Below are 18,859 nucleotides of genomic sequence, written 5' to 3' on the forward strand. Positions count from 1 at the left end.
AGCTGTTCAGGATGATGAAATGCTGGTAGTCTTTTTAAAACAAACTTGAGCTAAATAAGAATGGCAGGCAGCTATCAGGGTTCATATAAGCAAGAGAACTTCCCATAAAACTTAAAGAATAGGGAAAGAAATATTGAACATTTACTATTGCTTTTAAGTATATGTACAATGAAACTGGAAAAAGTTAGACACAGCATATCCCACATGTATACCTGTTCAGAGCTTGAAGACACTTAAGTGGTATTTCAACTATATCTATGTTTCTTTCCTGAAAATAATGTTTCACAGAAGTGGTTCAAAGCACTTGCTTTTAGAGCAACAGCCAGAGCAGAAATGTCCTGGAGTCTGTAACACAGGCCAGGAGCATATGATCAGATGCTCACTGTCAGACTCATTAATGGAGTTAAGTGGAAGGAAACACACACCACTTCACAGTTAACGTGAGCAATGGCTGTTTTGCAATCAGATCTGTCTGCCTTTCAGGTAGCGTTTTTTGCTCAATGTATTTTGGAGGAAGTGTGGGAGGAGGGGGAGATGCTGCTGCTGCATGTTCAATGCAAAGTGCTTGGCTGTGATAGGCTGAAGGGACGTGGATACTCTGCCTGTATTTGCTGGCAACTGCATCCTCTGCGCTTTATAGCTGTCACAGAGGAGCAAAGAAAGACAGTGAGAAAGACAGAGGAGAAGAAAAAACCTTACCAACTCACTGTAAGTAAAATTCTTTGACCTTAAAGCTTTGTAGTTTTTTAATTCAAGTGGGTGCATTTGGATTAATGCAACAATTGGTTACTTAGAGTGGAAGCTCAGCTAATAAACAGACAGCCTGTGTTATTTTAGGGATAATTCAGGGTACTCAAAAAGCATTTCTTTTTAACCTAGTTTGCACAATGTAGTGTCCACCTGTCATTTTGTGTTTGCTTGTTTTTACGCATGAGGTATATCAGCTACAACTGCTTATGCAAAATTATGAAGAATCATATATATCCAAAAGTTTATGTCTTGACTTTCCAAGTGCAACAGTTCTGAATAACCAAGCAAAGCTTGAGAAATTCTCTGCCAAATATTCTGAATAATAAGATCTTCAAGATAAATTCGGTGCAGGACTTTTTAGGGTAAGGTTTTCCTCAAGAAATAACCCCTTCCCATCACTATAATAAGACCTCAGAAGGGAAAATTACTAAGTTTGCAGACTCTGAGCCAGTGATAGCAACGAATAAAATTGGCAACTTCTAAATGGAAAATTAAATTTTTAAATGAAATGTAGGGCCAGTAACATACAAACCTAATTCATAGAATCATAGTATAGTTAGGGTTGGAAAGGACCTGAAGATCATATAGTTCCGTTTCTTGGCTTGTGCAAAGGTACAGAGTACACAAGCACAAAGGTGCTTGTACAGGGTACAGATCCAATTCGTTTTTACATTCTACAGTCCTTATTCAGCTAATAGTAAAGTTTAGTTTAACAGTAGCAGCAGCTGCAAAAACCTTCAATAGTGAAGGGTTCAAAAGCAGAAAGTCCTCATGGCTTCAGTGGTGTCACTGTAGCACCACAATCATTTAAATTACATTATATTCTGCAACAATCAGTTGGCAGAATAGAAAGTGCATTTGTCTCATTTACTGGAAAGATATATAATTGTTCCTCTTTTGAGTCAATGCAGCTCTCTGTTTAAGGTGCTATTAATGTGCATTTTTCCTTCTGTATTTAATAATAGGACTTGCTAAAAAATTTTATTATATTATTTTACTCTGATGAGCTAGAGAACAGACGCTCATAAAACCATAATATGTCAAACATACTTATCTCCTCATTTGTTCTTTTTCCTCTTGTTCATCTTCATAACAAACTTCCTGGTAGCATTTAGATATCTTTTACATTTATATTTAGTGAATAACAACAACAGATTCTAAAATTATAGACAAAAAAAATTAACAAAAATAATGAGCTGATATTTTCCTGCATAATGTAGGAATAAATACCTATAAATGTATTTGATACTTAATGGTGTGTAAACTGGTAAATTGTATGGTTCAGTTTCAAATAAAGCAGAAAATGGTTTGCAAATGAACATTATACTGCATATACAATCTAAAGACTTAACAAGTTTTTAGTAACTCCACTAAAATAAAATGTTGCCATGTTCTAATTTCAGTGCATTAAGGTAGGAGCAGTTTAAACAAAGCATCAGAGGATATGATATCTGCGAAAAAATCCAGCAAAATTAAAAAGCAAAGAGTATATATAATAATAATAATAATTTGAAGAAGGTACATAGATATCATATAAGGTTTAATATGACTGCTCTTTGTTTCACCTGAAGTTAAAAGCATAACTCGATCTTCTCCAGTAAAGTAGGACTTTATCTGAAGAAGTATCCAGTGGTGACAATATCTACTGATTCTTGCTGGGAACAAAAGTACTCATACATAGTATATCATAGAATCATAGAATGGTTTGGGTTGGAAGGGATTTCTAAGATCATCTAGTTCCCCGCAACCACCATGGGCAGGGATAGCTTCCACTAGACCAGGTTGCTCAGAGCCCCATCCAACTTGGCCTTGAACACTTCAGGGATGGAGCATTTTCCACTTCTTTGGGCAGCCTGTGCCAGTGCCTCACCAGTCCTAACAGTAAAGAATTTCTTGCTAATATCTAATAAGAATCTACCTGATTTCAGTTTAAGGCTATTCCCCATTTTCACTACGTGCCCTTGTAAAAAGTCCCTCTCCAGCACTCTTGTAGGATCTTTTTAGGTACTGGAAGGCTTGGGTTGGTTTGTTTGGTGAAACTGATTTTTATCAATCAGAGTGAGGCTGTCAGTGAATTTACAGTGTGGTGACAAAGTGATAGAGGTTGATAATTAGGGTGGGTGTCTCTGAGAATCTGTGCTCTCCCCAGTTGGGGTTCAGCTGGCAGATGTTGGATATGCTGTAATTCATCCTGGGAAGTGTGGGATCCCTGAGAGAAAGGAGTCTTTATCAGTCTTTATGGGCCTTCAAGAAAACAGACCACTATTAACTACTTTAGAGAGACTCTCGCCTTCACTGAAATTTCCATTTAGTTTTGGAAACTTGGCCTGCATTATTTTTCAGTTTAAATCACTTCAACTTAAGTGGGTATTTCAAGTACACACAAATTGTAACACTTAGCACTTAAGAAAATATGATGCTGTCAAACAGTGTTTTCATTTTAGACCCTAAAGGCTGAATTACCTGAGGTATTTTGCTTCTTAGAAAAATCACATTTTATATTTTTAGAATATACCAGCAGAGAGGGAGGGTCTGTACATATTGTGTTGTTGCATTGTATGTGTGTTTTATATGTATGCGAGAGATGGAAGAGAGAAATATTAGGTACTGCTTAGAGTGGTGATGTAATTTGAATTTTTAGAGGTACTAACTGGTAAGCATATAGTTGTCAGATATTCAGTCTAGTGGATGTGTCTTCCACGGCAAGTAATACTTTCAGTCAGATCTATAACGAAGAGCTGAGGAAGAGAATAAAACTAGGGATGAAACTGTCTTGTCACTCACAGGAGAACAGATATAAAATAGGAGGTGGAAAGGAAAAAGTTAAATGACCACTGTGCTCCTGCAAAGAGTTTGCCTTCACAATTCCCAGTAAGATATGTGTGTTACAGTAGGTAAGAAATTTTTGGGTAAGGGCTTTTAGGAAAGATGATCCATAGGTATATAGAGATAGAGAGAAAAAAAAAATATATAGATCTTAATTTCTCAGTATTGTCTTTGGGAGAAAGAAGAATGAAATACTTTGCCTCAGAGTGAAGCAGAGTGATGTACTTCATTGGACCAAACTGAAGTGAAAGCTCATTAGTGGTTAACTAGATACTAGTTTATATCAGTTTATAACACTGCAGTCACTATGTCAGATTTGTGATGGATTGTTTATCCTCCTATTCTTTATGTTTAAGCTTCCTGATTTAATTACATCTCCCATGCAAAACAGTGGGTTTCCTGTGTAATTTAATTCTTCATCCCAAATCTTGAGAATGCTATTGCAGCAATAATTTATTACAGTAGTGGAGCCAAAACAATGTTAGGATAAGACAGTGGACCTCTATTTCTTGGGAAGACCTATATTTAGCACATGACAAATAAGATCTCATTGGTTATCTAAAATGTGTATTTTGTCAAACTGAGTTGAAAATTTTCAATGCCATGGTCATAAACTGAAATCACAGAATGTGTATATGATGTTTAAATCTAAATTTTATTTGATTACCCTGATATCCAAAAAGGACATTGTCCAAACTGCTACTAATAAAAATGACAATAAATTATATCAGCATACTATATAGGAACAAGATAATGCAAGTATTACTTGAAATAGAAAGAATTGCAGATCCACAAAGATCTTGGTGGTAAAAAAAAGGTCACAAGTGATATAACATTGCGTCTATGTTGTAGTAATATGATAGGGTAAATTTATTTTTGTCTGTGGGTTTATGAGCTTACACATGGTGCCATTTATGCCATTTGATTTATGTTTCAGGAAAAAGACCAAGCGATCCACAGGAGCTTCTGTGTCCTACTGATTTGGAGAAATCTCCAGGAACTCACCAACAAAGTTTTAAGTTGACAAGCAGGTATTCTCTATTGAGGTGCCAGGAGACACAGGGGATCACTCCTCCAAGGTGTGTCTTCCAAGCATCAACCAGGCTGTGACTATATTGTCCTTAAACATACATGTTCATTAGATTACATACATTACATCATACTTTTAGAGAATGTCTCCTGTATGCACGCAAAAATGCAGTAGTGGGCTTTCGGAACCCTGGTGGTTATTTCTTCATCACTTTGTTTTAGGATCATTGTCATATCAGTTGTATCAGTAGCAACCAGGTGGTTCTGGCAAAGCTTATCTTAGTAATTTCCTTTTCTCTGTAGTTGCCAACAAAGCCTAACATTCTTGTGGTTACTTATTTGCAACCCTGTTCTTCAACCCCATTTTTCAATCCACCATATTCTTCAATCAACACCATTCTTCAATCCCCCCTTTTCTTGTCCTATTGCAAATTCTTTTGCAACTGAGTTATTTAATTTTTTATTTAAAGTTTCCTGAAGTATTTCCTGTTTCTACTTGATGCCTAATTTTGTTTCTCTTCCATTCGTTATAGTTCATCTTGGACTGTTTGCAACACCAAAAGAGCATTGGACTGTTATACATGTAATCACAACCATTCCTATTATTACAAATACAGTAAAAAACAACTGTCTCAACCAGGAGAGATTGGGTACCCGTGATGTTAATTTTTCCCAAATTTCCTCAAATCCCCACAAAGTGAAATATTTTAACTTGTTTCCACATCTCCTTTAGATCAGTAGTAATTCTTCCACTTTGATCTGTATAGGAACAACAGCTATCATTGATTACAGAACAAACTCCTCCTTGGGATGCTAACAGTGTATCAAATGCCATTAAATTTTGGAGCACTACTTTAGAGATGCTGCTTATCTCTTCTTGTAATGCTAGAATAGCATCAGCAGTTCAATTTCCCATTTCCTAAATTGCAGCTGAGATATTTACAATTGCTTTTTCTAATTCACTAGCACGTAGAGATGGAATAAACCATCTAACAAAGCTATGGAAAGCAGTGTTTTGTTCTGCTATAGTATTATACCCTCGTTTGATTCTTTTAATGAAACTCTGAACCCAGGTTCCAGGGGGATGAATGTATATTACTGTACAGTTTGGGGCCACTACTCCTAGTGTGCATGTCCCTTTCCAGTTAGGAGGCAAAGCTTAACATTTAACTTTTGACATATTCGAGGCTTGTATCCTTAAAACCTGTAAATTTGTATGGGTCTTGTTAATATAAACAGGATCTCTCCATAATCTATTCCAATTTGTCTTAAAGGGGATAGGGAGGCCAATTAAAGGAATACCCAGTCTCCTTATTTAGGTAGCTGAGTACAGATTCAACAATCACTCTTGTTTAAGACACTAGTAACATTTTGTGTCAATCTCAGATACAGATTTTGTTTCCATGCTTCTACACCTATTATTATACAAGTCCAAATTATGATCGATGTAGTCTCATATGTGTGGGTCCTGAAGACTCAATGCACCATACTTTTTCACAGTTTTGATGTTTTTCTGGTTCTGGCACCTTCCGATTCTTCAGTAATGTATAAAAGCAGGCTGTTCCTTTATGTTCACTGCTGTAAAGGTAGTCAGTAATACCTGGTATGGTCCACTCCTCTTCTAGGGGATCACCTGCAAAATTCTTAACCTAGTCTCCTAGCTTAAAAAGATGAACAGGATAATCTAAACCTCTAGCCCTGGTCCCTAACACTCTGCAGTTTATTTCTTCTAACTGTTTTCCCAGGTTTACCAAGAGCTGTTGAAGGTATTCTTCTCCTACTTCTTGAAGGCTCTCTCCTTTAAATTGAGATTTATATGGCCTTCCATATAGAATCTCAAATGGTCTAATTCCTTCCTTTGACCAAGGTTTTGTTCTGAGTCTTAATAAGGCCAATGGTAATGCTTGATACCAATATAACTTAGTTTCTTGACAAATCTTCCCAAGCTGTTTTTTAATTAAGTGATTCATTTTTTCCACTTGCCCACTGGCCTGAGGCCTATATGCAATGTGTAATTGCCAATCTATTTCCAGTTTCTTGCTGATTTCTTGTAATAATTTTGCACTGAAATGTGTACCAGGGTCAGAAGAGATAGTTGCTAGTATCCCAAAACGGGGTATCATTTCACTTAATAACACCTTAATCACTTGTTTTGTGTTATTTACCCTGCAAGGGAATGCTTCTGGCCACCCTGAAAAAGTATCTATCAATGCCAACAAACATCAATAACCTCCTTTCCTAGGTAATTCAGAAAAATCTATTTGTTACTGTCGTCCTGGATAATTTCCTTTTCCAATTCTCCCAGCCTGATTCCTGTTTTCAGTCGTAGGGTTATTTTTCAGGCATAGCTGGCATTGTTTAGTTACTAATTGGACTATGGTATACAAATTTCTCCCTATGATATGTTTATTTAAATGTTTATACAAGCCATTACTAGTTTTACCAGGATGGCTTGATACTTCAAGATACGTGATGGTGATAGCCAATGTATACCTTTTTGTTCTAGGACTGTTGAGACCGCGTGTGACACTATCACGGTGATCTTTTGTCCCAGTTTAAATTTCTGGGGCCTCTTGGATGTTTAAGATAACTGCTGCCACTGCTCTCAAGCATCCAGGCTAAACTTTATTTGATTCATCCAGTTGTTTTGAAAAATAGGTCACTGCTTTTTTATGAGGTCCCAATTTTTGAGCCAACCCCCCCCAAGGCGATTCCCTATTTCTCATAGGAATATAGTCAAAAGTGCTTAGCTATGTCCAAGAGCCCCAGAGCTGGAGATCTCATGAATTCTGTCTTTAAACTTTTAAATGCTTCTTCAGCTTGATCTGTCCATTACAGAAAGGTTGGTTTTTCTTTTAGCAGCTCATATAAGGGTCTTACCAGAAGACCATAATCATGGATCCAGAGTTGACACCATCCTGTCATTCCCAGAAATGTCCTGAGATCTTTAACTGTGGATGGCCATGGTTTTTGGCAGATTGCTTCCTTCCAAGCTGCTTCAAAGTTCTCCTTGTCCTCCTGTTATTTTGTATCCTAAATAAGATACTCAAATTCAAATTAGTTGAGCCTTCAGTTTAGATACTCAATATCCATTTAGCCCTAGAAAGTTTAACAATTCTACAGTCCATTGAACACATTCTCTCTCAGTTTCGGTAGCAATTAACAGGTGATCAGCATATTGTAATAAATTCACATTTATTGGCACATAAGTGCCTGTCTAGGTAGGTGCTTCCCAGGATTCTAGTTCTTGTGCCAATTGATTTCTGAAAATGGTTGGGCTGTTTTTAAAGCCCTGAGGTAACACCGTCCAAGTGAGCTGTGTCCTTCTTCCTGTTGCTGGGCTTTCCCATTCAAAAGCAAATAAATTTTGACTTTCTTTGGCCAGGGACAGACAGAAAAATGCATCCTTTAAGTCCAGAATGGTAAACTACTTCTGATTATTATTCATTTTAGTCAAGTATATGGAGCTACTCCTGGATTAATATCCTCCACAATTTTGTTGATTGCTCTGAGATCTTGAACTAATCTGTAACTTTTCTCATTGTATTTCTTTACTGGCAAGATAGGAGTATTATATTCCGATTCACATTCAATTAATAATCCATATTTTAAAAAATTATCAATGATTTCTTTGATTCCCTTCTGATCCTCCAATTTTAAGGAATATTGTTTTATTCTAACTGGGAGGGCCCCCTTTTTTATTTCTACTTTCATAGGCAAAGCATTTTTTGCCTTACCTGGAATTTCAGATGCCGTATTCCTTGGATATACCTGGTTAAATACTTCTACTTCAGGAAGGTTCTCACTAATTTTCTGTTGGACTAAAGATAAGCTCAGAATTTTAATCAACTGATCATCTTTTACCTTCAATTCAATTTCTCCTTCTTTAAATGTTATTATTGCCTCCAAATGTTTTAATAAGTCTCACCCCAATAGGATTTTGGTGAATTTGACATATATAAGAATTTATGCACACCAATCTGTTTTCCCAATTTATATTTTAATGGTCCCAGAAAAAGTGCTTTTTCCCAGTGGCTAGTAGCTCCCACAACTGTAAAGAATCCTTTTCCAACCAGGGTTAAATTTTGATTTAGTACTGAATAAGTCGCCCCTGTATCTATCAAGAATTCTATCTCATTTTTTCCTTCCCCTAGCTTTAATTTAACCAGTGGATCCTCTAGGGTAGATTCCCCAGGTTCCTGTCAATCTAACTCTAGTTCAGTCACCGGTGTTTCCTGTTGTTTCTGTTGAGGACAGTCTGTCTTCCAGTGACCGAATTTTTTTTGCATTTTAGACACTGATTAGGTTCTATACTGGGAGAAAAAATTGCTCTTTCCCTTTTACTGAACATTTCTCCTCTGCCTCTAACTGCTATTCCTCGTCCTCTGACCTGTTCTCTGCTTCCCCTGCAGGTCCCTGTATGCCCTAAAGCAGCTACTATACCAGTTGTTATTGTTCCCGATTCCTATAAACTTTCCATGCATGATCTACTAATTTTTCTACATTTCAGCTGTCAGATCCTGATAATTTCTGAAGTTTTCGTCTAATATCTTCTGTTGTTTGCCCCAGAAATAATTTACAAATCTGTAATTTCCCTTCAATAGAAGAAGGGTCTAAGGTAGTATATTTTTGCATTGCTTCTCTCAATTTGTCTAGGAATTTGCTTGGTGTTTCTTTTGGTCCTTGTTTCATTTCAATAGAACCAATGAGTTTACAGCTTTTGCTATCACATTTTCTAGCCCAAATTTAATCAGATTCTGATATCTCTTTAAAGCAGCATAATCTGCTGGATCATCACAGTCCCAGTCTGGTATAGTCAAAGGAACATGTTCTTCCATTCTTCCTGCCAATGCATCAGTGATTATTTGGGCATTAACCTGAGCACAAGCTGTTTTTTCGAAGTTGCTTTTCAGTTTCAGTTAAAGCATCTAATATTAAGTCTATATCTCTCCAATCAGGATCCTGACTTTTGACAATCAATTCAATTTGTTTTGCTGCTCCTATTGGATCATTTTGATAACTTTGCGCAATCTGTTTCAAAGCATCTAAGTCTCCCATTGAAAAATTTACTCTTATCCTGGTCCGTCCCTCCTATCCCATTGCTTCCCTTAAAGGTGCGTGTGTCACAGGTCCTGTTTTACTATGGACATGAGCAGCAACTGGGGTACCTTTAAATTCTTTTCTGCTTTTATCATTACTGTTCATTCCTTCCTCCTCATCAGAATCAGGAGAACTTGTAGCAGGGGTTACCGGATTTACTGGACCTTACTGCTTTTGTGTCACAAATCTCAGGGAGACATAATCTTCTATCTTATCTTTCTCCCTTTTTCTCAATAACAGACACATTGCACCTATGTCACATCCTGAACAACATCTTTCTACGTTGGGCTTCAGTTTTTTTCTGTCCTTTCCTAAGGCTAGAATCAGAGGATCAGGTAGTGCTCTATTCCACATTCTTTCTGCCACTCTGGATAACTTCTCAATGTGAAAAACATATCTGCATACATTACTTCGTCACATTTTCCTTGCTCCCTTCAAAATAACATTAATTGCAACAATGTATTATAATTCAAAGTCCCATCTTTGGGTCATTTTCCCTGATCCTCTGGGGTATATAATGGCCACCACTGGTTACAATATTTAATTAAAATCTTTATTTACCGAGCCACTGGGGATCCACCTAATTCTTTCCAATGAGCCAGAATACCCCCCAAAGGGCTCTTATCTATTATTTCTCCACTCTATTTCCCATTATTTTTTATACACACTATTCATACACACACATATGGGATCCCAAAAATTCCACTCACTTGCTCACAGTTTTGAAAACAAAGAAAAAACATACACCAAATACACAAATACTAATTAGCAGCACAATAAAACAAAAGCAAAAACATACGTCAAGTGTATCAATACTAATTAGTAGCACGATAAAGATAAAAACAGTTCACCGGTCATTAATTACTCAAGCACAGCATCAAATACCAGTTTTCAGAAATGGGGTCAGATACCAGAAAAATACAACCGTGTTCCTGCATCTGACATCTCCTGTGACTTACAGAACAATTCAGAACATATACCTGTATACCAAACAGATGCTAGCAGCCAGGTATACGCCTTTACCTATGAGATTCTCCTATCTTGATTTACAGAAGGCTTTCTTATTCCTGCATAGGCGTTACAGAATATTAACCACGTTCCTGCATTGGATGTCTCCTATGCCTTATGGAACGCTAATTGGTGTTCCTGCATAGGACGTCTCCTATGCCTTGCAGAATGCCATAAAATAAAATATTCAAAATAGTACCTTTACAGTGATGGTGATGGTCCTTGTCTGCTCCTGCAGTGATCTGAGTGAGTCGAAGGGTCCCTCTGGGGAAATTTGTCCCAGGGGCCCTAGGGAGGCCTGTCCTCAGCAAGTCCTGCAGCTGAGCAGAGAGTGTTCCATCTGGAGTGTCAAACTGATTCAAAGAAATCTCCAGGAACTCACCAACAAAGTTTTAAGTTGACAAGCAGGTATTCTTTATTGCGGCACAGGGAGACATGGGGGACAAGTCCTCCAAGCGTGTCTCTCCCAAGCATCAACCATGCTGTGATTATATTGTCCTTAAACATACATATTAATTAGATTACATATGAACATCATACTTTTAGAGAATGTCTCCTGTATGCATACAAAAATGTGGTAGTGGGCTTTTGGAACCCTGGTGGTTATTTTGTCATCATTTGTTTTAGGATCATTGTCATATCAGTTCTATCAGTAACAACCAGGCGGTTCTGGCAAAGCTTATCTTTAGTAATTTCCTTTTCTCTGTAGTTGCTAACAAAACCTAACGTTCTTGTGGTTACTTATTCGCAACCCTGTTCTCCAATCAACCCCATTCTTCAATCAACACCATTCTTCACTATATTTGATTGATACACGGCAAAGCTAGAGAGTAGTATAGTGATATTCTTGAGACCATACTGACAGTTCATTGGACCCACTGACACTGAATGAGACATTCAGCTGAACTGATCCATGTGTAAAAGTCTGTAGGAACAAGTGTAACTCAGTGGTGAGCAACAGTAGTGCTAGAAACACCAAATTAGTGGGAGTTCTGAGCCAGTTCAGTCTCAGGCAACTTCCATTAATTTGGCAGCCATGAGTTAAATTCTTATTTTCACAGCTTTCATCTATGAAACCAGAGAGAAAAATAACAGATTACCACATGCAAGTCCTTCAGACCATACCATAGCAATGAACTGATGAATGAAGTGGCTTAAAAGAAATAATGATAGCATAAGTTAAATTGGAGATATTTTGAAAAAGAAGTGAAACAGTATGATATTTAGATTTATTCTGGCAAAATATCTAAAGCAAAGAATAGAGCCTCAGGGTGTGATTAGCTTGCTGTCACAGAGATGCATATTGATCACTGCAGTTCATGCTGACTTATTTAGAAACTTTATTGCAATTTTGAACTGCCACCAAAAATGTATTAAATGAAAATGCACCTAAGATTTGGGGGTAATGAAGAAATAGAATAATCCTGTCTATAACCTTAATTGTAAAGAAGTAGAAACAAAATTGCTTGCTTAAACACAGACTTTTAAAGGGGAGATCACACACAGAACTGCACACCAAAATCCTCTGAGGACTTTAATGACTACTGATAATGTGTTTTCAGCAACTTAGTAGCAAGATCTGAGAAAGGTTCTAATTCCCCTTTCTGAAATGCATAGGGAGAGCCATTTAACACTTACATGATGGTTATGAGAGAGTAATATAACTCTAACAAAACAGCAACAATAACACCTATTCTCAGAGGGGGGTGAGGATGGGGTGGGGGGTGTGTGGCGGAGAGCTGGGGGGTGGAGGGTAGAAGTTGCTGCTATTCAGATCCTTGCTTTCCCAAGTGGTTCATGACCTACAGCAGCACCCTGCCTTTTTAAACTGCAGCAGCAGCTGCTCCACACAAATCCCAGGTCCTCTATATGCAGCAGCAGACATGTCTCTAGGATGGTGTTTATCAATGATGTCTTTCCTTTGTTATGTGACAGTACTAATTCAAATATAATATGGACCCCAGAAGGATCTCTCATTTCTCAAAATGATGACCTCATTATAGATCCAAATATATAGATCCAGTATATATATCCAATGATTCAGAGAAATCTCCAGGAACTCACCAACAAAGTTTTAAGTTGACAAGCAGGTACTCTTTCTTGCGGCACCAGAAGACACGGGGAATATCTCCTCCAAGCGTGTCTCTCCCAGGCATCAACCAGGCTGTGATTATATTGTCCTTAACCATACATGTTCATTAGATTACATACATTACATCACATTCTTAGAGAATGCCTCTTGTATGCACACAAAAACGCGGTAGTGGGCTTTCAGACCCCTGGTGGTTATTTCTTCATCATTTGTTTTAGGATCATTGTCATATCAGTCATATCAGTAACCACCAGGCAGTTCTGGCAAAGCTTATTTTAGTAATTTCCTTTTCTCTATAGTTGCTAACAAAGCCTAACGTTCTTGAGGTTACTTATTTGCAACCTAGTCTCCAATCAACCACATTCTTCAATCCACCCTATTCTTCAATCAACACCATTCTTCACCGAATAGCTGATATCTGACAAATTGTCTCTTAGTTACCTGATATTCACATTGTGCTTAATAGAATTATTTAATTAAAAAAAAATGAAGATCTGAAGGTATGTGAACTAAGTGTATTAATTGTTTACAGTAGCAATGTGTATCCTTGCTTCACTTCCCAATTTTCTTACTAGATCACAAGGAACAATATCACTCACCCAGAGTGTATAAAGACTCTTGGATGTTTTTCAGGCACTGTTGTCTCAACCTTGTATTTACTGCGCACTCAAAATGCACAGCCATATACAGTTAAAATGTTGGGCAGGCCAGGATAGCAGGAGCAGGCATTGTAGCAACATGAATTATGATTACACAGCACTTTGCAGACAAACTCCAGCTCATCTGTGTTGAGCCATGTATCATCTTGGGTGTGGTCACACAGTCTCTGCCTAGCTTAAAGCACCCTTAGAGCTCCTGCACAAAAGCTTGAAAACAGGGACAGCCCCAGAGAGCTTCCTCACATCTTGCAAAATACGGCACAGATCATATCTAAATGTATCGTAATTGAAACCTTGCTATGAAGCAAGATTTTGTAAATGACACAGCATGTGCATTTACCGTGAAAAAGTGAGGAAACTAAGTCTTGAGTCAAGACAGGAGGTAAGAAGTAGATAAAATGACAGGGCAGCAAAATGGATCACTGTGGTAACTGTGATTATTATAGCTCATTATTATAGATGATATTAGAGACACACAGCATGCTATTTTCTTAGACCTCTTCTTAATGTGCCACATTAACAGTGCCACATCCTTGTGTCAACCAACAACACAGGAATTAAGCAAGTCTGTGATTCCTGAATCTTCACTGGTGCGCCTTTACTTCTTTTCTGTGCTAAATATATAGCCTGTCTGTGTTAAGATAATCTACATCATGATTTAGGCGTCAAAGATTTAACAGTGTGATTTACTTTTATACAATGTTCGGCTGATACTAGTGTGAAGCAGAATGCAATACTGTATCGGTATTGGCCTAATATGCAGAAATGAGAGCATATGGTCTATTCAGAAAGGCCATATGAGTCATGCTATAAATCTGAATAACAGGTTTAAAGCTGATAAAATTTTCTTTCAAAGGTGACTTTTCTTTTTTTTTTTTTTTAGGGTTTTTCTGGTCCTAAACTCTGATATCCATGGATGCTGCAGAGTTCCGCAAGAGAGGGAAGCAGATGGTGGACTATATTGCAGATTACCTGGAGACAATAGATAAAAGACAAGTTTTCCCAGATGTGGAACCAGGGTATCTAAGGCCCCTCATTGCAGACAGTGCACCCCAGGATCCTGAGAGCTTTGAGGATATCTTTAAAGACATTGAGAAGGTCATCATGCCAGGGGTAAGAAAAATGGATCCCTAGTGTAACATTCAATACTGCATGTAGGCTTTCAAAGACTTTAAGGAAAGTGTGGATTGAAGGCTGTGCAGCTAGACTTTACAAACATAAGTATATACATTGATTGGCTTTTAGAAGGCAAGATTCTGCTTTGTATCCCTAGTTAAATATGACCTAACACTTTACACAACAAATGTTTTCTGTTCTTGCTAAAAATAATCAAATCATTCTTTTGCTTTGTGCAATGACTGCTTTTGGAAATAATCCCCTTTCCTCTCCTTGAACTGGTTAAGGCAAAGCTTCATAACTTTCAATTTCATGTGATATTTTTGCTACGTGAAAGTACAGTAAATATTTTATAAGATGCTTTTTTTTATTAGTTTGCTGTGTCTAAAGTGTTCCTTCAAGCTGATCTTTAAATGTTAAAATTCTCTTAGGAGACTTCCTTTTATTATAGGGCTGATTAGAAAGGATTCTTCTTGATACTTTTCTGTTGACTTACTCTCCTAAATGTCAACTTCTAGTAGCTTTTAAGTTAGATGGCCACTACCTAAATATTAGTCCTTGGATAGATCAGTGTTAGACAGAAAATGCAGAACAAAGTATCTAGCATTTGTCCAGTTTTGGATCTTTCTTGGTTTTCCACTCCTTGTATACCTTTTTTATTTTAAATATATGCTTGTCTTTTAAGGCCTCTAAATAGCTTGAAGAGGACAGGCTTATTAGTAAATGTTAAAGAGGAATCTCTCTTTTGGATCTCTGCAGTAACAGCTTTGGGTTGTTCATCTGGATGTAGCTAGGTGATGTGATTGTGATGTGACTAGAACCACTGCTCTGCAAATGTGTTTAGTCAATGTACTATAATACCAATTCCTTTTCATTGACCAATGTAAATATTTGATATTCAATATGACTTTATCTTGTTTCCCTTGGAGCCAGCCCTGCTGTCCTTTCACAGGCAAAAACTCCACTGAAGTTAATGAAAATTTCTCCACTCTTCTCAAAGATTTGTGGGTGAAGTCTTAAATCCAACAGAATTAATTAGACAGGTGAATTGTGTCCAATGCATGCAGATACTTTAATTGCTGCTCTTAAATGTGATTGCCTTTTCTTTTTCATTGGATAAAAACACTAAACAATTATTTTGTCTGTGGTGTAGAACAGAAAACACTTTGCTTTAAACAAGTAAGAGCATTCAAGAAAATAATAGCAAATTAAAATAGATGAGTCATATGAGAATAGAAAGTGAGACATCGAATTCCAATTAGGCCATCAATGTGTCATATTTCCTCTTTAAATTGATTTTTTTTTCTTGATATTTACATGCCCTGCAAGTAAATTTACAAGTTGATACATACTGAAGAAGAAATGTTCTATCCAAAACTTTCCTCTGGTGTGAAATGTTAGTGTTTTTGACACAAAGAGCGCAAGTACATAAATCCCAATTCTTACATTAATTCTGGTTCTGCCTATGTTCATACTAAATAGTGAAGACTCACATGAGCATAGAATCATAAAGTCATAGTATAGTAGAGGTTATATGGCACCTCTAGAGATCATTTAGTCCATCTCCACTGCTTAGAGTTAGAGCAGGCTGCTCAGGACGATGTCTAATTGAGTGTTAAGTATCTCCAAGGATCAAGTCTTCACAATCTCTCTGCTGAGTCTTAAAACCTAAATTCCTGTTATCAACACTAGGGTCAACACTCAGGTTGCTCTGGTGCTCCACTACACACAGCCGTGCCTCTAGCCCATCTGCAACTAGGACACTGAACTTCTGTAGTTGCAGACCTGCAGGTGGAGCAGAAGCTTTCTTTCTAGTGCCAGTAGTTGCAAGCTTCTGCTCTCCACCAACATGGGACTTCATTCCCCAATGCAATAAGCAGAAAATCTGATTGCTCCTCATTTGCTGTGTTTTGGGGTTCAGGCTTTTGTATCTGAGATACTTAGTGCAGTGTCTTGGAAAGATCTTTTTTATCTTTTTTAACCCTAACCCTAATCTCTGATACTGCACAATCAGCAGTACAAGACATCCTTACATTGTGTAAAACACAGACCCTCCACTAGTGCATACCTCCTGCAGGCTGAAAGACTATCTTGCACTGCCCCAACCTAGGCAAGAGGCTTCATCATCTCTGCAATCCCAGGTCTGTAGAGCTGCATACTCCATCTGGAATTTAGTCTGGGTTGATACCTATGATGTGCCTGGATAGTTGTTCAGTTGCTGCTGGAGACTGTACCTTATGGAGTGTCACAACCACTGTGGGGCCCACTTACACTGGTCTTAATAGAGTTTCTGGACCTCTTCTATGCATAGTGCTGGACAAGCTGTTACTTCTGTTGGCTGTGTTCACAGAAATTGAAGTGTGAAAATGATGGTGCTGTATGAACACATGGAGGCAGAGAGTATAGGAAGAGCTTAACATAGGAAGACTTGTTCACATTTGGTTTAGCATCCTTTAAAATTATTTGTGATTTGTTCTAGGGATTTTAGAAATTGGCTATAGGAACAATCTACCCCCATTTTTCCTTAATCTTCTTCCCATTTTTCCTGACAAGACTAACATTTTTTAAGTACATCTAGTGTTCTTCAACTGTAGTGATTTTCTAGTGTTTCACTGGGGAATATCTTATTTCCATTTTATAAGTTAGGAACTGGGCTTTTTCAAACAGAATAATAAGACAGAGGTCATAGAACCTTGTTTTGCTGTATGCTCTCAGTGATTCTTGTTTCCTTCATGCTGATATCTTTACTGTGTTAGTTGTGTTCAGATATTTACCACATTGGATGATTGAAAATGTGAAAATGGTGTTCCTTCAGAGGAGGAAGAATCAATTAATTGTGTAAAGTAATAATGCAGTACCCACTGCTGTCTTTACGCTGTAGGAGAACAAGTATTCATGTGTGGCAAAACTTTTCTATGGAGACTTCTTGTGAAATTGAATGTAGGCCTTCAAAGGGCAGTCCACTAAATGATAATGACCATAATATGCACACAGGGACTGAGGGAACAACTGCTGAACTCTGATCTCCACATCAGGAAGCCAAGGTGGAAAGGGTCTGCATATAAAAATATCAATGAGAGTCACCTTTCTCTCTCAGACTTGGTTTTTTTTGAGATATATGTCCATTTTTAGAGCCAAGAATTAAGTTTAGCTGTAGCTGCAAGTAGCAGTTATGAAGATGCTAATTTTCCTCACATTGGATGCATTAATCTATGAACTCTCAGCTGAAGTACCTATCCTTAGTGTGTGATAAAGGAAGACTTGCTGAGACTAAGCAAGCCATAGAAAGGACAACATCCTTGGACAAAATCTGAGCAATGAAATGTCCCTGAGAAGCACTACAGTGGTAATTACCAAAATCAAGACACTTGGGTACCACTGTTTAATAGCAGAGAGCTGAAAAAGCAAGCATCAATTGTATCACACTCTTTGCAATATTTGACTGTGTCTGTTCCGACATGGCAAAAGAAATGAATTATACAGTTGCTTCAAGAGAAGAGGGAAGGGGAGAATGGAGAAAGAACTACAGCTGCACTTGCCCTAGGGCTTTTGGCTTTTTTGCTTTGTGTGAGTGGTGCAACTGAAGTCTGCTGTGTTTCATCAAACAAATGCTCCCAGCAAGTAGGCAATTTAATTTGATTAACCTAAGATGAATGTCACAAGTCTTACAGATCACAGAGGATTAGAGCTGAGGAGGTGAACAGTGGCAGGCCTTGCTCACTGTGGATGTCAGTGAAAGTCTGTGCATGAGAGTCCTATCAGGGACCACTGTTTATTGGGTATTTTTAGATCTGTTTGGGTTTTTTTCTGTGAAGAGCCAAGTCCCATCCCATTTTTTCTGATTTGTGAAGGTGTTTGCTACAAGTGCTCTAAAACTTTGTTACAGCAAAGAAAGAGATTCTGACCAGGTAAGACCTACAGCTAAAAATGTTCACAGTGGCTGGTCTTTGGATACCTGATTTAAGCAGGTTTGGATCTAGTAACAAGTTGTGGTATAACCCCAGCTGACAACTAAGTTTGCTCACTTGCCACCTCTCCCTCCTCCATGGCATGGGGATGAGAACTGGAAAAAAGGTAAAACCTGTGGGTTGAGATAGGAACAGTTTAATAATTGAAATTAAGTCAAATATAGTAATAATAGTAATAATAACAGTCATAATAATTATAATGAAAAGACAGATAACAAAAAGAGAGAACAAATAAAACTGCAAGAAAAACAAGTGATGCACAATACAGTTGATCACCACTGATGAAGCAATATGCCCCTCCCAAGTAACTT

The 18,859-nt window shown here is 37.6% G+C and overlaps 1 protein-coding gene across 2 annotated transcripts in view; it reads left to right on the top strand.

Annotated features, from left to right (window-relative positions):
- Nucleotides 1–647: 647 nt before the first annotated feature.
- Nucleotides 648–18,859, top strand: part of DDC (dopa decarboxylase) — a 64,207-nt gene continuing 45,995 nt past the window's right edge. Inside the window, exons 1-3 of one of the 2 annotated variants that reach the window (XM_034068209.1) lie at nt 648–708; nt 4,514–4,655; nt 14,348–14,577. In XM_034068209.1, the coding sequence (XP_033924100.1) occupies nt 14,377–14,577 (201 nt within the window). In that variant the 5' untranslated portion in view covers nt 648–708; nt 4,514–4,655; nt 14,348–14,376. Of the gene's footprint in view, nt 709–4,513; nt 4,656–11,092; nt 11,122–14,347; nt 14,578–18,859 lie in introns of those variants that run through there. The other variant, XM_031052958.2, reaches the window with a different exon arrangement.

The sequence above is a fragment of the Melopsittacus undulatus genome, chromosome 1 (genome assembly GCF_012275295.1).
Source record: "Melopsittacus undulatus isolate bMelUnd1 chromosome 1, bMelUnd1.mat.Z, whole genome shotgun sequence".
Lineage (NCBI taxonomy): Eukaryota > Metazoa > Chordata > Aves > Psittaciformes > Psittaculidae > Melopsittacus > Melopsittacus undulatus.